We start from the raw sequence: 24,314 nt of genomic DNA on the forward strand, positions 1-24,314 counted from the left end.
CACTATTATGGAGCTACTGAAGGAACTGGTGCCCTCACATTTGCTTATTGTAGCGTATTTAACGCAATGTACGGATGTGTTTGAAACAGTATTTCTTTAAAAGTGTATTGGCGAGGTTATAGAAAATTGCTAATGACATTTACAATATTTTTGTGGTTTTAGTAATGTTCAGCAAACATCTTCAAATCTTGCAATATCTTGAGTTAATAGAATTGACGGAAATGTTGGGTTTTAGGTTAACCCACCAGAAGCAGATGATTGTTGAGAACCTGTTGACCCACTGTCCCTGTCAATGACCGGTTATTTGCCAAACCTTTCTTAATATGGTGGAGGGATGGGGTTCCGTGCAGACACGGTTATTTTGGAGCAGAATTAGTTACTGTTATGGATATTACACATCAATGGGAATCACTTTTGCATCCAAAGGTATTAAATCACTTAATCTTCTGAATTAGCATATCGATTTAGCCATTCATTTAAAGTTCTCTTTAGTCTGAGTGGGGTTGCCAGTTCTGGTCGGACATATTCCTAGAGGTTTCATCACACGTCCTGCCCCTTCCAACAGCAGACCCAAATGTCCTTTCCCCCTCTCCAGAATTTTAGCACGAGGAATGTGTTTAACGAAAGTGAAAAAAGAGTTTCCATGATTTGTTTCCTGCTGGCTTGCGGGCAACAGTGTCCAGGGGCTTCATATTTAATTCCTGGAAATTTTAGGACAATCCCGGAAGTTTGGCAACCCTATCCGAGAGTGGAGAGTGTAAGTAATATAAGCATTACTAACGGATATTTTTGAATCAGTTTATTTTTGTTGTCTGCTGGTTTAAGTTACTAATTCTAAGGAGATTGCCTATAATTGTCATTGAATGCGCTTATTATTTTACTGCAAATGTTAATGCCCGATTTTGCTATTAATGTTGTCATAACTTATATTAAAGAGGTAACATTGCAACTTGGGCACCAATTTTATCAGTAGGTAACCTGTTGTAAATTCATGATAGTTTTGTTATTTAGGTAACACATTCTTTTTTATATAAATCTAGGATTGCGATTGTCAGCCTTGGATTCATATATCCTACTGTATAACATACTCCACCTCTCTCTGCTGTAGTTATGCATGCAATCAGGAAATATGCGATTTTTATGTCACGCTATTTAATTTAGCCGTAGGTCTGAATTGCTTGTGCCAATGATCCAGTGTTTTGTCTGTGTTGATGGGACATGTACTAGCAGATTGAAAAGAGTCCAGTCAATTTAAACAGATGTTATTACCAAGAGTGAGTGAAGAGAAAGGGGTAGAAATGTTTTGGTGTGGGTATATTTGACCAATTTGTTGAGCAATACCCTCATTATTGATACAATTGAGTTTGCCTGCAGTATTTGGAAATACCTTTCGATGATCTTTTTATAACCTATGTTTCAAAACAATCAAAAGATCTTGCAAAGTAGTGAGTTTTAAAATTGTGTATTTAATAAAATAATTGCTTTTAACGTGAATGATATAATGACCCGAGCCGAATAATGTACAAGAATGATTCTGTACAATATTTTAATCTACACGAGACTCTATTCTGTCATCAACCACTGTTACCTTTCTTGAACTTCAAGAAAAGAGACCATCACGACAGTGCACCCATTGCAATGCCGCATATTGCTCATAATCGGCACAACTCATCAGTTCTTTTCCTTCATACTGTTTTTCTCTAGCTTGTTTTCTGTTGTGTATTTTACTTGAGATACAGCAAAAGCAAGCACATTTATTCATTGAGCACGTAATGTAAGTTGTATCAAATCTTGCTCTTGGTAGACATGTTAAATCATACCAACCATGGAAAAAGATGAACAGGAAAAAAAAAGAACATTTACAAAATGAATGCCATGTACACATTATTCAACGAACATACGCAGTCATATCAAATTCAGTTTTTACAACTTTGTAGCAACCAATTCAGTTCTCTCTATTGGCTTGCCGTAGTGCAAACTGTAATGTTGCCAAGGCAGAATTCAAACAGGGTCTTAACACTTATCAGACTTGTGGTTTTCCTGTGCATTTTGCCTTAAACATTGTCCACAGACATAGTGCTTCTGTTAGCTTCGAAAGACAGTTCATCTGTCCCGTAATGCCAATGCATAAAATTCAAGTTTAGAATAGTTCAGACGACTTGATAATGTAAATGCTCCTGTTTATCTGAACCAAGAGTTAAATACTGAAGTCGAACGTTAATATCTGTTGTAAATACACGCATACCGTTTATATATTGACTGATGACCGAGTAACTCTCTGATCTGAGAAGTGAAGTGTCAAGTCTATGTCAGAATGCTTCTGAGCTCATTTTAAACATATGCAATGGCATTTTTATTACCAGATACGTCTTATACTTTTAACCAATTCGTTAAAGTTGGGATTGGAATTGTTCGTACATATTTAGATTTGGATGAATTTGTATGGGATGTTCTGTCTTGCTAGAAATGTATACTGGCTCCTCTTGTTTGAAATGGAACAGTGGACTGGACCGTTGAATTCGTTATGTATGTTGGAATCTTGCTGTTCTTGTTCGGCCCGTGTTATTAGTCTTTTTTTGGGAGCAATACAAATACAATCTCTTCTTTGCCTATTGCACAGTACTGGGTGATGCAGAAAATCGTTGACACGACCGTATTTCACACGTCCAGTTGTAGGGACGTATCATGTCTTTTTGGTCGTTCTCAGGAGCAGCCACAACGATCCACTACCATTGCTGGGATTTTTCCATAGATGATTTGTTCTCTTCCATTAAAATATAACATATTTATAGGGGACATCTTCGTTGGGGTACAGCAGGGTCCAGCCGAACCCCTAGGGTTGGCCTGCTGTACGAGGTGGGTATGTGGGAATTTTTGCAGGAACATGTACTCGCATTGTCCTGAGCAGTAATTGGCTTTGTATCTCTTGGGCGCTATTATCCAGTCCCAACCGAAAGCTTCAAAGTCTACAGTGAGGGGATAACGACAACAGCGTGATTCAGTTGAGTGTTCGTCACAGTCAAGACCAAGATTTCTTCTGGATCGTTTTGACGTTTCCGTCACCTTTACTTCCAGAAACGGTTGCTGTTGAAATAAAACGAAAGGTTAAAGCAAAGTCGTAATCTCCAACACTTACACGCTACTGCCATCCTTTAGGAATCGCAGAAGGAAAATACAGTGTCACATATCTGTTTTCCCCTATAATTCAGAGGTGCTTTAGTATTCCTTTACAACATAAAATCCTGTACTAAAACTAGTAGAACTCCCAAGAAAGATTGAGGAATTCGGGAATGATGAACAGAAATTTAACGCTATCGCAAGAGATCCCATGAAAAGTTTCAGCATGAGAGCAAAAGGCCTGACTCTTCCCCCTACACCCACACAAACATTAATACCGGTTAAGACGGTTTTTAATTTAGCTGTGGTTAACTGTATAATGCAAAGTACAATGAGCTTTGATACCATTGTATCATTTGATATCCCAATTTTCTTTACGCATTTGGCAAACATAATTTTGGTTTCAATTCATTTGGGTAGTAATGCTGCGAAATCTGCATTTTGCAACCAAGGTCGCTAATCGTTAAATCTTTGGAGCAGAATCACCCTTTCCCTGCTTCCAAGAAATGAATACAGTAAACATTATTAACTCTTGTGTTCAAATATTCTGCAGGAATGCATAAAGACTAAGAACGAAGAATGAGAGCAAGGATATGTCTCCATTTGGACTAACCTCTGGCCAAAGGGAACTGAGAATGTGCAAAAAATTTAACCGCCTTTTCTAAAAGTGTTACGTAACGTAGAAACGTATATTAGAATTAAACATGTTGGATATAATTTTGAAAATGAGAATAAAAGCTATTCGAAGCAGAATACTTACATTCTTTAATTGATGACTGGACATTAATAAGTTTTCGTATTACTTATGAGTTTCCCTGCCCCTGTATTTTCTAGAGTAAACTGTTCTGAAATGCACATTTGTCCTTGTTGTAAATATAGTGCAAAGAATGGCCCCGCCATACTGTTATTTTATAAACTGGGATAAAATAGTTCAAAAATATATTATCCGTCGTTCACATTATGCAATCATTATTAATCCATTGATAAGGTTCATGAGAACGGACTATTTTTAACGTGGTAGATACCACACTAGGAAAGGCCAAATTCATAAATTATGTAACAAATATGAGCGGTACACACGAAATTGTGCCCCTAACATTCTCTCATTTTTTTAACAACAGTTTACAGATACAATAATTTGGGTGATTCTTTTGGGCCTCCTTATCTCGAGAGACAATGGATACGCGCCCTCCAGGCGCGTATCCATTGTCTCTCGAGATAAGGAGGCCCAAAAGAATTTGGGTGAAGGCCACTTCTGATCCAGACATACTTTTGGAGCATAACCCTAATTCGAAGTATTGTCATTGTTTTGCTCTTTAGAAATCTCAATTCATCTTGCTGGACAGATCTTATGGCCTCGAGGAACTAGTTATTTAATAAGGCAGTAGCCATCTTAAAATTAAATTGTGCATCCTCACTTGGGCAATTTCCTGTTCAGATAATCTTTCTAAACGCCCATCATGTCCCAGGAGTGTCGTAGTTGGTGATGTCATCGGAACCCCTATTCTGTGAAAGATTTGTACAAGGTTCTGCCCACCTGGAACAGGACACGCCAAAATGTAGGGGCATATATGGGAATCTTTCAGATGTTTCCTCTAAGTATGTATTTTTAATATTAATATTCTGTACGGTTTGCTGCCTGTTGTTGACAGGGAGTGGGAGCAAGGGGTGGGGTGGGGAGAAGGATTCAAGGCTAAATTCCCATCAGCATGTGAGAACGCCAATTAACGCTAAATTTTATAAATTTGAATATTTGTTCTTTAAAAACACCTTTAATATTACCTCCAAGATACCATTTCCCCCGAAAATTCTCTTCTAGATATACGAGGCTGTTATGTTATCCATTTCAGTTCGTGTGCATTTTGCGAGCAGACTGCCCCTGCGCTCAGAGCAAATGTTCTTGTGTCATTGCAGTGAAGCAGTATGAACCCAACCCAAAATTGTGTTTGCAAAGCGCAAAAAGAAAATTGCGAAATGAAATCATATAGCTCACAATGTTTCTGTCCTATTAATGCTATGTAACGTTTTTGTTGTGACAAATCAAAACAAAACAGAATAAAATATGATGAATCAAAATTATACAGATTAAAAGTGTATTTTCTGGGAGGGGGGGGGGGTGGGTTCAACTGTGATTCAAAATATTACCAAACGACACCAATAAAGTATTTTCTGTGACATAGATTTTAAAAGCGCTATATCGTTAAAATCTTTAACATTTTGCTATGCAATTTATAAATTTTGAAAATAATGTTCGTCAAATATATTCAAACAGACTAAATTTATTCGAGTTCGTTCTTGAAAAATAAGTACTCTAACTCCTGTTGTGTCCTGGGGTGGTGTTATTTTTAAACGTATTAAACATCCCACAGTTGCAACAATGTGTATCTTTCTGTTAGGAGGGAAAGTACCTTCTTCACAAAACAGGAAATGGCAAAAAACTCATCTGGTTTTCAGCACAGTTTCGTTACTTCGAATTACTTATCGGGGTATGCCCTGGATTTCATAAGACTACGAATGTAAGAGCACTATGGGAGGATGCATTATTAAATATAATAGTTATATCTTCTATTGTCATCTACCATCTGAAGATTTGAGGTGGAAGGAACCCATCAGTTTCAGATTGCATTGCACCTTAGACAAAGTCACAAATATCGTCATCTAATTCTGGGATGGTTTTGCACGATTAAGATCAGGAAGATATTACACTGCACGTTTTTCTATGTGTGTCACTTTTTAAACGTTGCAATAAATCAAGATACCAAATATGACAATTTACTAAATGATCGGTGACATCATTCCAAGACAATTGTTTTATCTGATTTTACTTAGCTAAATTTAACTTCAATGCAAGCGATTTAGCTATCATTAAAAAGAATTCTGGACAACAAATGACCTGGAATGAAGTCTGGGAATACATAATAGTGTGTGACTTTGTGGACCAAAGAAACCCCTTTGCTCTTTCCGTACGAATGTCTACGGAAACTTTTAGTAGCGGGCACGATATGACGGCCTAAACTGAATAACCTTCAAAATACATTGATTCCCATTAAACAAAAGGAAAATTATTATTTCTTATAAAATATGCATTGTGTTCCTATTAAGTTTTATTATATTGGCTAGCTTTTAAGTAATACGCCTTTATTAATTGATATTGTAAGTGTTACTGTAGTATTACACGTATTGCTGAATTGGAGTGCCACTTACCAATCCTTCCTCCCCCACTCCCGGGGAGGTAACAGCCAGATCGATGCCGTTGATATCAGACGCATTGATTTGGATGCCCCAGTTCGATTCGGGTTGCTTGAGCCAGTTCTGAAGTACGCGTTTGAAGTCTATACTTTGCCAATGCCCAGTGCCGGAGTTAATGTCGAATTTTAAAGAGCGGATTGGTGTGTGATTCGTCCATTCTTGTCCCACTGGCTTTAGTCGCAAAATCTGCATGAAGACTGTTGTGGTTTGCTTCACTGGTCGCAGGTATATCCAGAGATGGGCTTTGACTACTTTATTGAACTGCATTTTGGGGCTGATCTTGAAGGAACAACATTTCGGTTTGTCATCGACTTGAACACTAGGTTCAGCTTAAACAAAGAGGTTTAAAAATATGTTCACGTGAATGATGTTATTTCAATCCTTTCAAGTATTATAAATTAAATAAAAAATAAAACCAAGCATTATTTCAACCTCACATACCAAATTCCACACTGAAAAATCTAGATAGTACTTTGTGGTTATTTTTGAAGCAATTAAAGGAGTAAAGGTTAAATGCATATGCAGTTTTAGCAGTAAATCTGATTTAGGGAGTGCGTTTGTTGGAAACAAGCGATTGGTACAATATTGACTTTTAAAAATTAGTGAATGCATGGCTAGGAAATGAATGCCTGTTTATGTTGTAAGACTTATCCTCCATTTACATCTTACATGTGTGGAAAAGCTGGTTGGATTTATATGTTTCACTTGCAACATTCTAGGTATTAATTGTTGCTTAATGCAATAGTACACAATAAAATATACACATTGATAATGCACAGGTAATGTGTTAAACATGTATATTTGGCAAACAGTTAATAAAAGAAACACATATTGGAGAAGAGTCGTTTGCCCTTTTGGTCATCCTTTCTTTAATAGAAATAATTTGAGAGAGTTCCACTGTAAATTGGTCTGAATCTTATCTTTGTGATTGCATATTAATCCCCCATTTTTGCAGATGTAGCTTTTAGTATCCAACGCGGGGCTGACAGAGCATTTAGGCAGCTGCAGTTACCCGTCACATGCTTTGCAGTTAAAATGACCCTAATGACACACTGAGGTCATGACACCATTTGCTAGTAGCTATTAAGTTATTCCTCTACAATGAACACTAATATGCCTTTGGGACAATAGAATCTTTCTTCCCAACTATCTCAGCAAGAAGAAAACCAGTTAACTATATTGAAAAACATGAAGTACTGTTTTGGAAACAGTGATGGAAAGCCACAGAGTTTTAAGTTAGAACATAAACTGCTCAAACGCGTAATTAAAACTCTTTCTGAAGGGCTCACGTAATCCTCATTAGTTACATTCATTTGTTTCACTGCAGTAGCTTGAGGAACCGTTTGCAAGGGCCTAACTCGGCTAAGGTTCATAGGGTCACGTAGAGTGAATAATAATTTATCCTCAACTAAATAGCTATCTAGAATATAATTTGATAGAACAAATTAAGTTTTGCATTGGTAGCACTTAAAATGGTGTTTTTATAGTCCTAGGTTATAAACATGGTTTCCTAAGTTTCAGGTGTACAGGAAATATAAACTGTTGCTAGTTAAGATCTCCTTGCTTAACTCCAACAGAGCGTGTTTGTGAGTTCTTCTGAATAGCTATAACGTGGACAAATAAAGATTCTTTTTTCCTTAAAGTTTACACTTCTCGTTAAGTGAGTTACGACCTTAGTATGTTGGTGCGTATTGTAAAGGAAAGGGAAGCCTTTTGAAACAGAATAGATGAAAAGATCACAATGAGGTCGCGATTTCCATGGCTAATAAAATCTTTGTCGAGCCGTTTGCTTTAAGTGCAACACATAATAACCTACAACCAGCGATATTAGTCTATCAATTGAGACCAAAAGGTGTAAACATTATGGCAGCACACAGGTTGAAATGTTGTATTACATCAGTCGTTATTTACAGAGAAAAGTTAGTTTACTGCTGATATGTTACTTTAGTTATACTGGCCTACTTACGCTCCGTGGCCATGGTGATGAGAGTTTCAGTTGTAGCATGATAATCGTCCTCTTCTAATAAGGCGTCATTATTGTCATCCCCTTGGATATCATATTGATCAAGTAGTTGTTGCAGAGGAGGAGCTTTCGGTAAAAGTTGGTTCACTGTATCCCGGCTAATGTTGGGCGCTTCTTTGAGACGCAGTTTGCTCAGAATTTGCGATTTGATAGACTCCAGTCTCAATGCTTTATTCTCCTTTCTCCACCTACAAGCTGAACACTCGGACACGTTATAGTCACTATCTGGCCCTTTTTCTAGAGATTCCGTTTTAATATCTGTCAAATTCGCGTGAGCACCATCTCTGCCACCTACTCGACCAAGTGCACCAAAGAGAGCCAGGTAAATAAGTACTTGTGATGTTTGCATGTTCCCACGTCTTGAGGTGGATCCTCTTCTGCCTCCAGTTAAAAGTTTGTTAGAGGCTGGTGGGCTGGGATATGGCCAAGCACACTGGTAAATCTCATATATTCCAACACGGCTTTTTATACCACAACTTTGGCTTCACTATTGTGTCGTAAAAATCAACGATTGGCTGCTGTGCCAACAAAGAATCTAGCTGTCAGAACTGAGACCCTTCTCTGTCACTCACAGCCAACGCAGCGTCATTATTTTGAACTTCGCTCGTGTGTTTATATCGCCTGTTTATTCCAATGAACGTTAACCGAAACAATTCACAGAACGCATAGTATGGCGATCTCCTTTTCTCGCATTCAGGAAGTTGTTCCGTTTCAGAACGCCAAATCTCACGATTCCCTGCTGCTAGGCGTAATATGCAGTCTTTGTTTCCAATTTTCTACAGCTTTCACAGAACATCTTTCCCAATTGTGACCGATTCTCTCTCATACACACACTCTCTCTCTCTCTTTCTCACTCCCCTACTAATTATGAAGTGGTTCAGTCTTCCGAAAGTTAGACCTCATTTACTGGTTAACAACTCCCGCACGCTTTCGATAAACAGCTGGGCATTATGTACGCACTCCTTCAATTTTTGGCATCATCTTTTTCTTCGGTTTGTTAAAATCGAGTTGAACACATAATACCACAAACACGACAACTCTTAACCATTTCAAAGTGCAAGCTTTGTAAATCGCCACTGACCGGGGTAGTTTGGCGCGCTTTAACGCAGTCGGATTGAAGAACAGCATTAAACCTAAGATAGTTTTTTTTTTAAAGAAGTGACTATTAGCCGTATTCCACGCTTCCCGCTCGTTAGGAACTTAGTTGTAATTGTGCATTTGCTTACAAAAAGAATCACTACATGACGCATAAAATACAACTAATACTGTAATGGACATTATGGCGAAACAACAAGCCCTTGAGAAACTCAACTGACGCTCCCGTGATAAATTTATATTTAACTAATTCTTGAAGTATCATGAAATCTTAAAACCTGTTATCGTTTATTTGAAATGATGACGAATGACAGCTAATGTTCACGTGCATTATTCCCACATACATGCATTCAGTAAGGAAATTATAACATGAGCAATCGAAGCAGAATTCTTAATAATGCTCCGTAATATTTGTATATCATAAGAAAACCGTGCAAGATTGGAGTCAACTATTTAGTGTTGTCAAGTACTTATGCTGCAATAGTTCTAGTTATGAACAAATTGATAGGACTTAAGCGTCACAATATTCTACATAGGTCTCCTCATCTGGTAATAAATTTACACCTTAATTAAACTTACAGTCTGAACACTACACTAAGCGCTTTGATTATTATAAAATCTTCAACTGCACACGCAGTAAAATAGTCTGGAAAGCTGATGTCCTTCTCTATCACTCACAGCCAGTTGCCCGTCTTTACTGTCAACTTCGAAGATTATTGCAAAAGGAACTGTAAAGAATGCATACTAAGATTGTTAAATACCATGTTTTTTAAGGCTGTTTAATTGCAGGAACTGCGTACATTTTTGTTCATTCCCATTTTTAAATGCAATTAGTCTGAAACTAGAATGTGTAACAAGCAACATTATTACTTTAATCAAATTTGTTGGCACTGCACTGCCAAATTTGTTAAAGAAATCCGAAAGGGTTGTATATAATGTGAGTACAGGCGTATATCACTTTCTCACACAGAGTTTTAAAAAAGTAACACGATTCGAAGGAATTACTACACAATTATTGATGGTTATTTCTCCACAGGCTTCCCTTTTCCGCTGGAAAAAAAATACCACGTGCTCCAATGTAAGAATGGACGGAAAGATTTACGTCTGTATTTGTTCTGTGTATCTCATTGAACGTATCTACGCATATTACCGAAAGTAGTATTTGGAATACAGCTCAATACGCAAATATAGGCATTTCCATAATCTTCCCTTATTTAAATGTTTGGGTTAAGACAAACTCTGATAACATTATTTAGTAAATGCAGATAATAAATAAACTCCGATTTGGGAAGTATAAACTATGCGTGTAATTAGATATGTAATTGAAGATAAGGGGGAAATCCGAAATTTTTAGATTAATTTCTTGTAACCATTCATCGTTCAGTATGTTTTTGCCTCAAAGAATATGCGATGTGATGTGACCAATGTTTAAAATTCTGGCAGAAGGCGGGTCTAACACTGTTATCGTGGCCCCCGGCTATTAGCGGATGATTATTTAGCATCCTATTTGATTTCAACAACTACATTTTATTTCACAAATCGAAATTTATGCCTCGTGCGGAATTATAGAGGTAAGTGTGAGGTTGGACCATGGATAACATGTCCATCTGCTGGCAATTGGGCGAACTACATAATTTGCGACAAAAGTAAAATACTGCGGATCCTGGAATTCTGAAATAAAATCAGAAAATGCTGAAAACACTCCGCTGGTCTGGCAGCATCTGTGGAAAGAGAAATAGAGTTAACATTTCGGGTCGATCTGAAACATTAACTCTGTTTCTCTCTCCACAGATGCTACCAGACCAGCAGAGTGTTTCCAGCATTTTTTTTTAATCATTTATCAAACGTATATCTTCAAATCCCTGCAGTTTTGATTTCTGCAGAAATTCTTTTGAGCGAGATCTTTCAGAGCAGAACCAAAACAAACATCAAACGTCAACATCTGTTGTCGGTAAAAAAAAATCTATTTCAAACACGGGAGGCACACTCAGCTGTAATAAAGAGGATCCATTGAAAGTAGCAAAACGGATACATTGGAACGCCATCATCCATATCAATCCTGTAGTGATCGGTAATGCTGATATGGAAAAAAACCCGCCATACTTGCACGATAATACGCAAGATCCCAGCATAAATAATTATTAAAATCGAGTTTGCTTATGTTCCCGGTGTCAAAGATATAGCTTAACTTACATCAACTCAACAGATACCATTTATAATAAAATATCGTGATCTTTTTCGGGTGCAGTTAAAAGACACACACAAAGAATAAAGTGAAGTGCTCCAGTCATCGCGAAAATATCTGTGCTGCTGTCACTGAACCGTCCCACTTGCGCATTGTGCGAGTTAATTAAACAAAAACTCTCTTTCCAATCAGTTAGAGTCGTACTTTTGTGAAATCCAATTTTATTGTAATCCATCACTTTATATTAAAGAATGGCAAAACTCACTGAAAATTGTTTATTTTGTTATGCAATTGATGCAACACCATAGATCTTTGTGGCTTTGGTGCAAATGGAGCGGACAGGTCATTTATTTCCTTTTTATATGTCATTTATGTCTGATGGAAAGGACTGTAATGATATACTGTCCAAAGGAGTTTACCATTAGTAAAGACAGAATTAAAACAATCTCTGCCAGAACAAACAAAAATGTAATGGCAGTCATAACTGCTGAAATATCAGCCATGTACATGTATGCTCCTTTCCGTGATACTGGTAACATTATTGAAATTGATTTATCGTATTAAAAAGTTACACTGAATAAATCGCTTCAGATTGTCTGCCATAAATAGTGTTTAAGGTTGTCATTGGAACAATTTTCACGTACAATTGTTTCTCAAGCAGTTCATCTTTAATGTTGACTATGTATACTATTTCCTAATTGATCACAATTATTTTAAACAAGCATATGTGGCGAATCAGTTCATGTTAAAGCATTGCGACGGTTAAATTTACTTGACATATTTATTTAACGTTAATGACAGTGAAATACACAAATATCTAACAAACACGTTCACTGCAGCGATTTTATTCCAATTAATTGGATATGTGCAGTCACTTGAAAAAGTTTCTGCCATTCTCTTTTCGGAGAAACCCGCAGTTCTACAAATATTCCTTAACTACCCCACCACCTTATTAGAGCATTGGCACAGCAATAGTATAAATAAACCAGGTCCTCCGTTTGTGTAGCCTTTTACTTATCATGTATCATAAGATAGGAAGATGAAAAAGACAACATTGCTTACATTAATTAACGGCTGTCGTGGGTAATCGTTTAAATCCGCTATTTCTTTTCATTATTAACACAAACTTGTAATAGCCCGCCGTTCTTCGAAAACCGTGATGGGACCCGAACAACCTTTCTACCTCATACAGTTATGTTACCAGTATTAGGAAAAGAGCTAAAATGTACATGTTTGGTATTTCAGCAGTTATAAGGGATCGACACTTTTCGTCACTGTCACTACATTTTTAAGATTTCTCGCAGAAAACATAGTAAAGCATATATAAAAGCAAAATACAGCAGATGCTGGAAATCTGAAATAAAAACAAGAAATGCTGGAAATACTCAGCAGGTCTGGCAACATATGTGGAGAGAGAAACAGAGTTAACGTTTCAGGTCAGTGACCCTTCATCAGATCCTTCATATAGTAAAGCACATATATACTGTTTATTTCGACATCGATACCAATAGTGTGCATGCTGTGCAGTTTCTACTGGGAATGATCAGTATTTCACCATTAATGTATACTAGTAACTATAAGGAACATTTCAGTCATGTAAATGTGTCGCATGTGGACAACAGGAAACCGAAAAGATAATCCTCGCTACCATTATGAAATTAATACACAAAATGCATTACAATTCATTGTGTGTCAATATGTCAATTGCTATCTTGTTACAATTATTTTAATAGTCTAACAAATTAATGATGAATCAACCATTATTTGTACTGGGTTTATATAACTTACAGCAACTATCTGCAGTATAAATAATATTGACGGTTAAAAGTTGCAAAAGAAACCAGACTAGGACTTATTATGTTTGAAGGTACATTAAATTGATTCCATGGAAGTCTCACTAGATATAGAGATTCAGAATGATGGTAAAGCAAATCTGTTCACTTAAAAAAAAGATCTCCCAAAGCTTTACTCACAACAAGGAAAAGGAAACTGTATTTTATGATATAAGACCACTAAGTCATGACAGTGACCATCCCCTTGCTTTCAGCAGAACCAGAAATGTCCCCACCCTAACAAGGCTTCTTTCTTTTTCTCTATTACTAGCTCCCTCCTTAACATCTTGTAAGTTTGTTAAATTTAAGAGTATATCCTAAGGTTTGGAAACTGCTAAACATAAAATTTAAAAAAATGATTGAAGTATGTACCCAATGCTACCAACTTGGAAATTTAACATCAATTTTAAGGAAAATGGGATCTCATACATGAACATTTGGAAAAATAAAATTGCTAAATTGAATCATCATAGATTCAGAAATGTGAGGGCAACCTGAACTGATGCTTTTATAAGATATCACTGACAGTGCACAAGAGAGATATAATTGATAATATTCATGGCTAAAATAAGCAAACATAAGAGGGCAAATTTTGATACTGCATAGAAAATGGGCTTGAAAAAGCAAAGGATAGCCATTAATAACAACTTTACAAACTGAAAAGAGGCTACAAAAGTTTTTATGGTATTAATCTTAAGACCCTTACTCTACAAAAACATAATATATATGGATTGGTTGAGAATATTGCAAGTGAAATATCCAAGTATGAAAATGATAGCTAAAGAGGAAACTATGTATATAATAAGAAACTGTGCAATGAGATTCTGAAGGACTTGAATCTTTTAGGTAGCTGGGTGCTAAGTGGTAGATGCACCCCTATGTGGATATATATAATTTGTGTCAATATTGGCTCACTGGGACCACTCTCATCTCTGAGTCAGAAAGTTATGGATTCAAGCAGGACTTGACCACACAATCTAAATTTACAACTCAGTACAGTACTGAGCGAGTGCTGGACTCTCAGAGGTGCTATATTTTTGGATGAGATGTTAAACCAAGGTCCTGTATGAGAACAAAGAACCAAAATAGGGTGTGTTAAATAGAACAGCCATACAATATGCTGATTAGGAAAAGGATTTAGGGATTACTATGGATAGATCTATGAAGCCACCAACCTGGTAACTGACTACAGTAAAAAGGCAAGTAAGATACAGGGTTATATCAGCAGAGGGACATAGTATAACTCAGAAAAGGTTTTGCTGTTACTGCAAAAGCATTAGTCACATTCTATCTGGTACTGTTTGAAGTTGTGATCATTAAGTCAAGTTATTGGCCTTTAAGGTGCAGAAGTAAGAAAACAAAATCCCCAACTAAAGTTGAAGCAGTTTGGTCTGTCCCTTTTGGAAGTGAGACTTAGAAATGCATAATTGCAGTTATTAAAATTATGAAAAAGAAAAACAAAATTGATTAAAATGAATTGTTTAGAATTGCAAAAGCTTCAAATAAATATTAGAGACACAGGTTAAAAAATAGAAATAATCAAAGAATAATAGAAATACATTACCAGGGAAGAGTATTGAAAGAAATAGTGAAAAAAAGAGTTCAAGAGGTAACTAAATATATTTCTGAAGAAAGGATTAGACGATATGATGAGAAGGTGAAGTAATGCCCAAAATATATAAAAAAGAGAAAGTTGGGCTTAATGGCCTATGCTGTCACAAAAAAATCATTTTTTTTACCTCAGTCTAAACTTATGCATAAACAAAATTTTATTCAGTCTTATATTAAAGGAATTACTAAACATAAAATTAATTATTCTTCTTAGCAGCATTCTTCCCTATTTGTTCACTACTATGTATGAAAAACTCTTTTTCTTGTTTCTAATCTTGCTAATTGAATATTCAAGTTCTCTAGTTCTGCAATCAGAATTTAAAGTGTACAATATACTTATAATATTATCCATACCAGTCAGTGTTTCAGGATTGTGTCATCTAGAAACTTATTTCGATCAATAAAAATACATTTGACTCAGACACTCTTTTCAGAAGTATTTTCAAAAGTAAATCGTAACTTTTCTCTCCTCCAATCCTCTTGAGAAATTATGTGAATACTGGTTGAGTTATGGTTCCACTAGCACCAGTGGGATGTACCCAGGTACTATTATTCATGGCTGAGCCTTGACCGTGAGTGTTGGCAGGATTTTTAAACAGTATTAGGGTAGAGCCCATATTAGGTTCAAATGATGTTCATCTGTCCACATTTCCAGCAATAGGGGGCGGTCACAGGATATTTATCAAAAGCAGGAACACTGCCTATTTTTATCTTTTGTAATCTAGGCCACTGGTACCAATTTCAGCACTAATAACAGAAATCTGAGAAAACTAATTCAGCAAAGGCTGCTCTTCAAATCTGAAATCTTCCTGATCTGTGTGGTTTACTTCATGTTCATATTTGGTTTGCAATTAGGATTTGACAGCTAACAAACTGAAAACTTGTGATTGGCACAATAAGAAATAGGCAGTAACAACTGTAAATAGTCCCCTGGCTTCCCTTGTATGCATTTGATAGGCCTGGTAGTTTGGAAAGATCTGTTCTCAGTGTCACCTCTTCATTGGTGGATAAATCCTAAATTCGCCAACTGGATAATATATTTAGCTCAGGCTTTGTCCATCTGTTCTGATGGTTCAGGTAGATATTAAGTTCCCACAACTCTATTTTGAGGCAGAATAGGGAGGTCATCCAGTGTTATTCATTTCATTTCATTATTGTTTATATGATCTTGCAATGTACAAAGTGATTGCCATGTTTGCTTGCACAACAACAGTGACATTGTTACCACCAAGGCAGGAGGAGTGCACTGTCTTTTCTAGTTCCATTTCTCCACAGGTCACAACAATTAATTTTTAAAATATTTATCCAGTTACCGATGCACTCTACTCCTTATCCGAGACTAAAGTACACCAACCAGGTTTCTTTAATAAACAACAAAATTATCAGTTTATTATAAAACAAGACTTAACTAGTAATGAAGCAAAGCATTAGTACACAGACTGAAATATGAAAGTTCCCCCTTTTAAATTCCCCACACACAAACTCACACACACACTGGAAAAAATACAGAAATTCTCTCTGCAAAAAAATGACAAAAAAGAATACTTTGGCCAAATACTGCTATTCTTGAAGAAAAAAAGAGAAGATATGGAAAGATGTCAGTTGTCCCTTTTTAGTCTGGCATCCCAAAAATGCGTAGACAGCTGTCACTGGGATCTTTCTGGAGCAGTTCTTTTCAGGTAAAGTTGAGGATCAGGGTGGCAGGCTTTCCAGGAGAAATGCAGCATCAGGAGTTTCCGGCAGGCCTTTCAGGAGAAATGCAGCATCAGTTTCTCTAATTCTTGTACTTGATTCTCAGGTAGTTCTCAAAGAGATGGAAGAGGGTGAGTTGATGGTTTTTGCTCTCTTGGCTGCTTTTCTTCAATTGTCTTCAAAACAGTTCACACCCCAACACACTGTCCAAAGTGAAATCAAAAGCAATATGTCAAGAGTCAAGCCTCCTATAAATCTTGAGTTGTCACTTCTCTGTAAACATCTTCCCCAGGACACCAAGGTTTCTGTTGTTTATTGCTTAAAGCGCATGACTTCCAGCAAGGCTGTTTTTAAACAACAATGAACTTTCAACAACAAAACAAAATCCAGCTTCTATGAAATCTTCAGCCTTCCAATGAATCTATTTGCACAATTTCAATATAAATCCTCAAAAATATATTTAACAAAAAATATAGAAGCACCTTCATAACAACCCCATCCTTGGAGGAATGAAACACAATTTTTTAAATGCGTTTCATTACATTAGTGAAAAAAACAGAAGATGACAGAAATTAAAATACGTTTACATACTCATTCTCATTTACTATTTACCTGTAGCTAATGCAGTTCTGCTTTGTACCATCTTTGCACTCAGATAACTCAAAGCAATGTTAGATTCTAGACAAAGCATTTGCAATTACATTATTTTTCCCCGCAATGTAGATAATCTTTAAGTGATAAGGTTGCAATAGTAAACTCCATTGGAATAGTCTGACATTCTGGTTTTTAAATTTTTCCACAAAGGCTAGGAGGTTATGAACAGTATATACCAGTGTATCTCTGTATTTGTGGCAGACATAGACTTCAAAATGCTTAAGATCTGGTAATCAGCACAAGGTTTCTTTTTCTCCTGTTGCAAATGTTTTTGGTGTCGATTTAGCTTTTGGAAAAGTATCCCACTGGCTTTTCTATGCCTGATTCATCATCTTGTAACAGGACTGCACCAACCCCCAGGTCACTAGCATCAATTGCTACCTTGAGGGACTTAGTGAAATTTGGAACAGCCAACAATGTTTCATTAATATGGCTTTCATCCTCTCAAAAGATGCTTGGCACTCCAGGTGAGAGTTCATCAGATTATGAACTGACAAAAAATGCTATCCCCGGGGCGTATGAGATAGTACCAGAAGCCTATTGCCAAAAGTTTAGAACCCTCAAGAAGCAAGCTGATCAAACTTACCTGGAGTTTCAGAGAAATAAGCTGCTGGCTTTTGACCAGTGGCTGAGGGCTCTTAAAGTTGAGCTCAGCTATGAAAACCTCAGAGAAGTAATTTTGCTAGAGGATTTTAAAAACTCTCTCCCACTCTCCATAAAAACACATGTAGAACAGTAGAAGGCTCATAGAACCCTGTCGATGAGTTTTCTCTCATTTATATGTCTGCTTCCCAGGGAAAACCTTTCCTAATCACTTCCACAAATCCAAAAAGGACAGAGGGTGGGAAGCCCAAGCAGTCCTGGGAGGGAAGGAAAAGCAGGAGACACAGGGGGCCCTCCTCCAGCCAAAAAGGAAGCTGCTATAAGGAGCAGCAAGATCCAGAGACCTGTGTGCTTCCATTGTAATAAAGCGGGAATTCCAGACTGCTGGAAACTAAAGGGAAAACCTGTAGGGTTAATCAGGGCACACCCGCTCAGTGAAGACAGGAACCTGATGGAAAGCACAGCAGAACAAGGTGTGGCTTTAACTGCAGTAAGAGTGAGACCCAGGTAGTCAACCGCTGCAAGTGCAGGAAAATTTAATAGGATTCCTGAAGGTTTTCTGGGTTTTGTGTCTGAAGGGAGAGTAACCCCATACCCCTCGAGTAGGACAACCAAGCCCATAGTAATCCTCAGGGACACAGGGGCCACTAGATTCCTTTTATTGGGAAAAGGCCTGACCTTTCCCCCAGAGAGTGCAGTAAACTCCAGAATGGTGGTGAATGGTATTGGAGGGCAGCGTATGCCTGTACCTTTACACCGGGTGCACTTGGAGTGCGACCTCATTTCGGAACCGGTGATTGTAGGGATTGTCCCCCTAATTTGCCTGTGGACGGGGTTGACCTGCTCCTTGGTAATGATCTGGTGGGGATGAAGGTGGTAGCTTCCTCAGTAGTGAAAAAGAGACCGCAGGAAGTCAGAGAAACAGGGCAGTGGCAGGAGACGGTCCCCTGCAGTTTCCCTGAATGTATAATGAATCAGGCCATAATTAAACCAGCTCCCCCAGAGGAGACTGAATTGGCACTGGAGGCAGATGATCATGAGATCTGTCTGTCCGAGACTTTCTTTGGAAAGTTAGAAGACCCAGGGAATGAGTTAAATAAATCTTCCCAGTATTGAGAGAGTTAGCACAGGCTGCCCAGTCTGAAATTGAAGCAGAGGGAGTCCCTGATTGCTAATATTTAAAGAATGAGGTACTGATGAGGAAATGGAGTTCTCATCACAGACCTGAGGGCAAGGAGTGAACAGTGGTTCACAGTTAGTGGTGCCCCAGAGGTACTGGAGAGAAATAGTAAGAATGGCCCATGAAATTGCAACGGCTGTACATGTTGGTATACGAAAAACCAAAACTCGCATAAGACAACAATTTGATTGGGCAAAACTCCACAAAGATGTGGTGGAGTACTGTAGAAGTTGTCACATGTGCCAGATTGAGGGGAAACCCCAACCTAGAGTGAAATATGTACCTCTAAGTCCTGTATCGGTGCTTGGAGGACCATCCAGCAGAGGGCTGTAAGGGACCCCTGCCGAGAATAAAAGAGGACAGGCAGGCACAAGGCCAGTAACAGGTTAGAAAGGAACAGGGAAAAAGGGACCAAGAGGGCAGGTTAAAGGAGGTCTGGGAGAAATCCCAATTGGAAACCCCTACTGTCCGGTCAGCCAACCCCGAAATATTTGAAAGGTTAGACCCCACCTCCTCCTATGTAAATGCAGACACTAGAAGCACCCCACCAGAGTGGCAAGCAGCATTCACAGGAACCTGCAGAGACAAAGTAAGTCCTCAAGAGGGCAGTGAAACCGTGAGAGTGATGCCTCACCTAGTCGAAGTGCTGCAGGGGCGTGCAGCAGAATCTGGACACATACCTGCAAGCAGGTGTGTCCCAGAGGACAAAGGGGAGATTAACATAGAATTGTCCCCCACAGTCAGGAAACAAGGGAACCAACCATCCCCAGAGGTGAAAAGCCCTTGCATGACTCATCAAAGCACTGATAAAGAGTTCAGAGTGGCACCACCCACTGCCGCCGCCCCTTGTCAAAACTCCCACCTCGGGCTAATTAAACCTAACCCTCCCCCTGCAGACTCAACAAGAATAAAGACCCCTTAGGCTGTCGTGGAAATGTGCAAACTGAAAAATAAGAAATTCCCCAAAAACCACATGTTTATTGGGATGCCAAAAAGGCAGTTTAAAGCAGCACTGCTACCCAGGTTGATAGGCAGAGCTCAGGAAGTTTATCCATGCTTTCTGAAGAGGCTTTTGCAGATTATGAAATGGCAAAAAGGCTATTCTCGCTGTGTATGAGTTAATCCCTGAAGCTTACCATCAGAAGTTTCAGAAAGTACAGAGATTGGCTGGGCAAATATATGTAGAATTTGAGGGGATGAAGCAAATTAATTTTGACTGTTGGATATAGGCATTAAAGATAGAAACCACATATGAGAACCTTCGAGAATTGATTCTCTTGGAAGAGTTTAAAAATTCCTTCAGTAGTGAGAACTCATGTAAATAACCTGAAAGTTTTGAAAGCTAGGCAAGCAGCAGAAATTGCTGATGATTTTGAGCTTGTGAATAAGCCAAAATCTTTTGCCGTCCCACACATAAACCCGAGAAGGATAAAAAGTGGGAGAGTGAAAGGAAGGCAAGTAGCCGGGCACAGGAAGGAACAGCTGGGAATGCCCCAGGATCACCTCCTGAGGTCAGAAAGAAAGGTGCTGAAGGTAGAAGTGAGGTTCTCAAGCTGAAGTGTTATCATTATCACAAAATGGGTCATCTTCGTTCAGAATGCTGGAAATTGCAAGATAAACCCATAGGACTTGTTGGGATACGCAAACTAATGCAGAGGAAAAGACTCTGACTGAAAGTATAGCAGACCAGGCTATAGCTTTAACAGAAGCTGTAAAACCAGATACAAAAACTAAAGTGAGTATAAAGGCTAAGAATAAGATAACCGAAAGTTATAATGAATTTTTGTTAAAGGAGAAAGTAACTCCTATTCCTTTAAGTGAGGCAGGAAAACCTATCATTATACTCAGGGATACAGGAGCAACCCAGACACTCTTGCTGGGGAAAGATATAACGTTTCCACCAGAAAGCACCTTGAATACTAAAGTTTTAGTTAATGGAATTGGCGGGGAGTATATACCCATACCTTTATATAATGTATGTCTAGAGAGTGACCTAATATCTGGGATGGTAACTGTAGGAGTTGTCCATAGTTTGCCAATAGAGGGAATTGATCTCCTCCTAGGAAATGATTTGGCTGGATCAAAAGTATCAGTTTCTCCCAAAGTTGCAGAGGAATCAAGTGAAGTTAGGGAAATGGAGCAATTACAGGAACAAGTTCCAAGAATATTTCCTGCGTGTGTAATGGCTAAACAGGATCCATTGTCGGAGATAAAAGTGGCATCACAAACAGATCGCCAAGTATCTGAAAACTTATTTGGGGATTTAGATAATCCAAATGAGATGTTTAACAGATCTTCTATCATTGCAGTACAGCAAGCTGATCCAGAGATATACAGAATAGCACAGATGGCACTGATGGAAGCTAAGGCGAAAGGAGTTCCAAAAGGCTATTATATGGCAAATGGGGTTTTGAGGAGGAAATGGATACCACCTCATAGACCTATGGACGAAGACTGGACATTTGTTGAACAGATAATGGTACCACCTAAATATCGCCAGGGATTATTAAGGTTAACACATGACATTCCTTTTGCAGGACATAGGGGAATTCGGAAGACCAAATCATGTATAAGCCAACATTATTACTGGCCAGGTCTTACAAAGGATGTGAGACAATTTTGTAGGATGTGCCATACATGCCAAATAGTGGGAAAACCTCAACCTACCATAAAACCGACACCACCAGTTCCCATACCAGTGATTGAGGAACCATTTAGCAGGGAAGTGGCAGACTGTGTAGGACCCTTGCCAAGAAACAAAAGTGGGACATCAATACATACTTACTATCATGGATATGGCTACTCAATTTCCAGAGGTCTTTCCTTTTAGGACAATTGCTGCTAAAATAGTAGTAGAAAAGTTAACCCAATTTTTTACGAGATATGGGTTACCACTTGAAGTTCAATCGGATCAAGATTCTAATTTCATGTCTAAGATATTTCAAGACGTCATGGGAAATTTGGGCATTAGACAGTTGAAATCTTCAGCATATCACCCAAAGTCAAAGGGAGCTGTAGAGAGATATCACCAAACTTTCAAAACAATTGGGACATACTGTCAGGAATATCCACATGACTGGGATAAAGGACTAGACTTTCTTTTATTTGCCACCAGAGACTCACCGAATGAGTCTACAGGCTTCAATTCTTTTGAACTGGTTTACGGACATGAAGTAAGAGGTCCTCTAAAACACATAGAAGACAGATTCTTGGAACAAAAGAATTAATCTTCAATACTGGACTATGTATCTGTGTTTCAGGAAAGGCTCACAAAAGCTTGAGGTGTGGCTCAGGAATACTTTAAAGCATCCCAAGCTAAAATGAAAAATTGGGCAGACAAGAATGCAAAAACCTGTAATTTTCAACCAGGGGATGAAGTATTGGTGTTGTTACTTTTACAGGGAAAAGCATTAAAAGCACGGTTCAGTGGCACATATAGAGTGATCAAAAGAGTGGGTAAGGTAGATTACTTGATTGACACCCCTGATCGCCAGACGAAGAACTGGTTGTGTCACATCAATATGTTAAAGCAATATTATCACAGGAAGCAGCATAAGCCAGTACAGATATGTCAGGTAATCGGGACTGTTGAAGAAGGCATAGACAATTCTCAGATGGAACCTCTAACTATCAGATTAGCAAATACAGAATAGCTAGGAAAATTGGACAACATGCTTTTGCACTTAGAGGTAAAACAACGTGAAGACCTAACCAGACTTTTTACAACATTTAAAATAGTCTGTAGGGATAAGCCGGATTTACAACCTTAGCCACGCATGATGTGGGTATAAGGGGAACCATTCATTTAAAACAACATCCTTGCCACTTAAGTCCAGATAGACGGGCCCAAGTAAAAGCAGAGATCTAAAGCATGCTGGAGAGCAGCTTAGTTGAGCCTAGTCAGAGCAGCTGGAATTCGCCAGTGGTCTTGATGCCTAAACCTGGTGGGTCGGCCCAACTTTGCATCGACTACAGAAATGTCAATGGGGTAATGATGGCAGACTCGTATCCAATTTCTCATTTAGAAGACTATATGTTACAGAGATAAATGAATTGGAGAGAAACTGTCAAATTTCTTCGACACCACAAGATAAGGAAAAGTCAGTTTTTTTGTACTGGACAGGGTTTTTCAGTATCAAGTGATACCACACAGGGTTAATGGGTACCCGAGAAACTTCTAAGAGAATAGTGAACCCAGTTGTGGCCAGTGTTCCTAGCTGTGCAGTTTACCTGGCTGAGGTGATGGGCTATAGGGACACTTGGAAGGAAAACATGAAACAACTGGGAGACTATGTTTGGAAGGTTGCAATGGGTTGAATGGGACCACCTTTGTAAAAATTTAAATGTTTTGATGGAGTTTGTTTGTACAGCCTTATCATTTGAAAATTGTACATATTTCGGGGAAAAGCAATGTTATCGCTGATGCTTTGTCACGAATTTAACCATGCTAAGTTATATGGATGGTGATGATACAAAGAAAATGCTGCAAATTAGCAGCAGAGTGAATGGGTGCGTGAATGTGAAAAATGTTAGTTTTTTTCCCAGTTTCTTTTTTTTTTGCAGTGTAATGAAACATATTTGTAGAATGGCATTTCATTTCACCAAGGGTGGAGGTGTCATGGAATTATATTTATTTTCTCCTCTGTTTGAAACAGTGTGCTTTTATGACTCTGGTAAAAACAGTGCACCTTTAAGACAGAGAGAGAAGCTTTTGGATTTCTGAGGCATTGTGTGCCAGCTGCACTTGTTACCTAGGCCACAGCAGGAGAGAGAGGTCACATGTTGAACTGTAGCAATTTAACTGTGTGCAAGAACCAGCTGAAAACAGTTTTGAGAGACTCACCAGTGAAGCATGCTCCTGAAGAAAAGAGCTGTCTATTTTTCTCTGCAAAAATTCTACAAGGAGCTACAGGCCTAGTTAATTGCCTAAGGAGGAAATAACCCTTTGCAGAGACCATTTGTATTGCTGAAGTATAGTTTTGACTAATAGATTGTTGGTTTTAAAATTCAAGTTGACCTATTGCTGTGCTCATTGAAAGAACTGTTTGATGCCTGCTGCAGCCGAAGTGTTTT

General features: G+C 38.2%; 1 protein-coding gene across 1 annotated transcript; it reads right to left on the reverse strand.

The window, feature by feature from the left end:
• Nucleotides 1–1,505: 1,505 nt before the first annotated feature.
• Nucleotides 1,506–8,738, reverse strand: mstnb (myostatin b). The gene is made up of 3 exons (XM_068034595.1): nucleotides 8,333–8,738; nucleotides 6,322–6,695; nucleotides 1,506–3,084 (listed from the first exon to the last, which is right to left on the reverse strand). Exons 1-3 carry the CDS (start codon nucleotides 8,736–8,738, stop codon nucleotides 2,704–2,706), a joined length of 1,161 nt encoding a protein of 386 aa, XP_067890696.1. The 3' UTR covers nucleotides 1,506–2,703.
• Nucleotides 8,739–24,314: the final 15,576 nt, after the last annotated feature.

Source organism: Heterodontus francisci, chromosome 7, assembly GCF_036365525.1.
Source record: "Heterodontus francisci isolate sHetFra1 chromosome 7, sHetFra1.hap1, whole genome shotgun sequence".
Lineage (NCBI taxonomy): Eukaryota > Metazoa > Chordata > Chondrichthyes > Heterodontiformes > Heterodontidae > Heterodontus > Heterodontus francisci.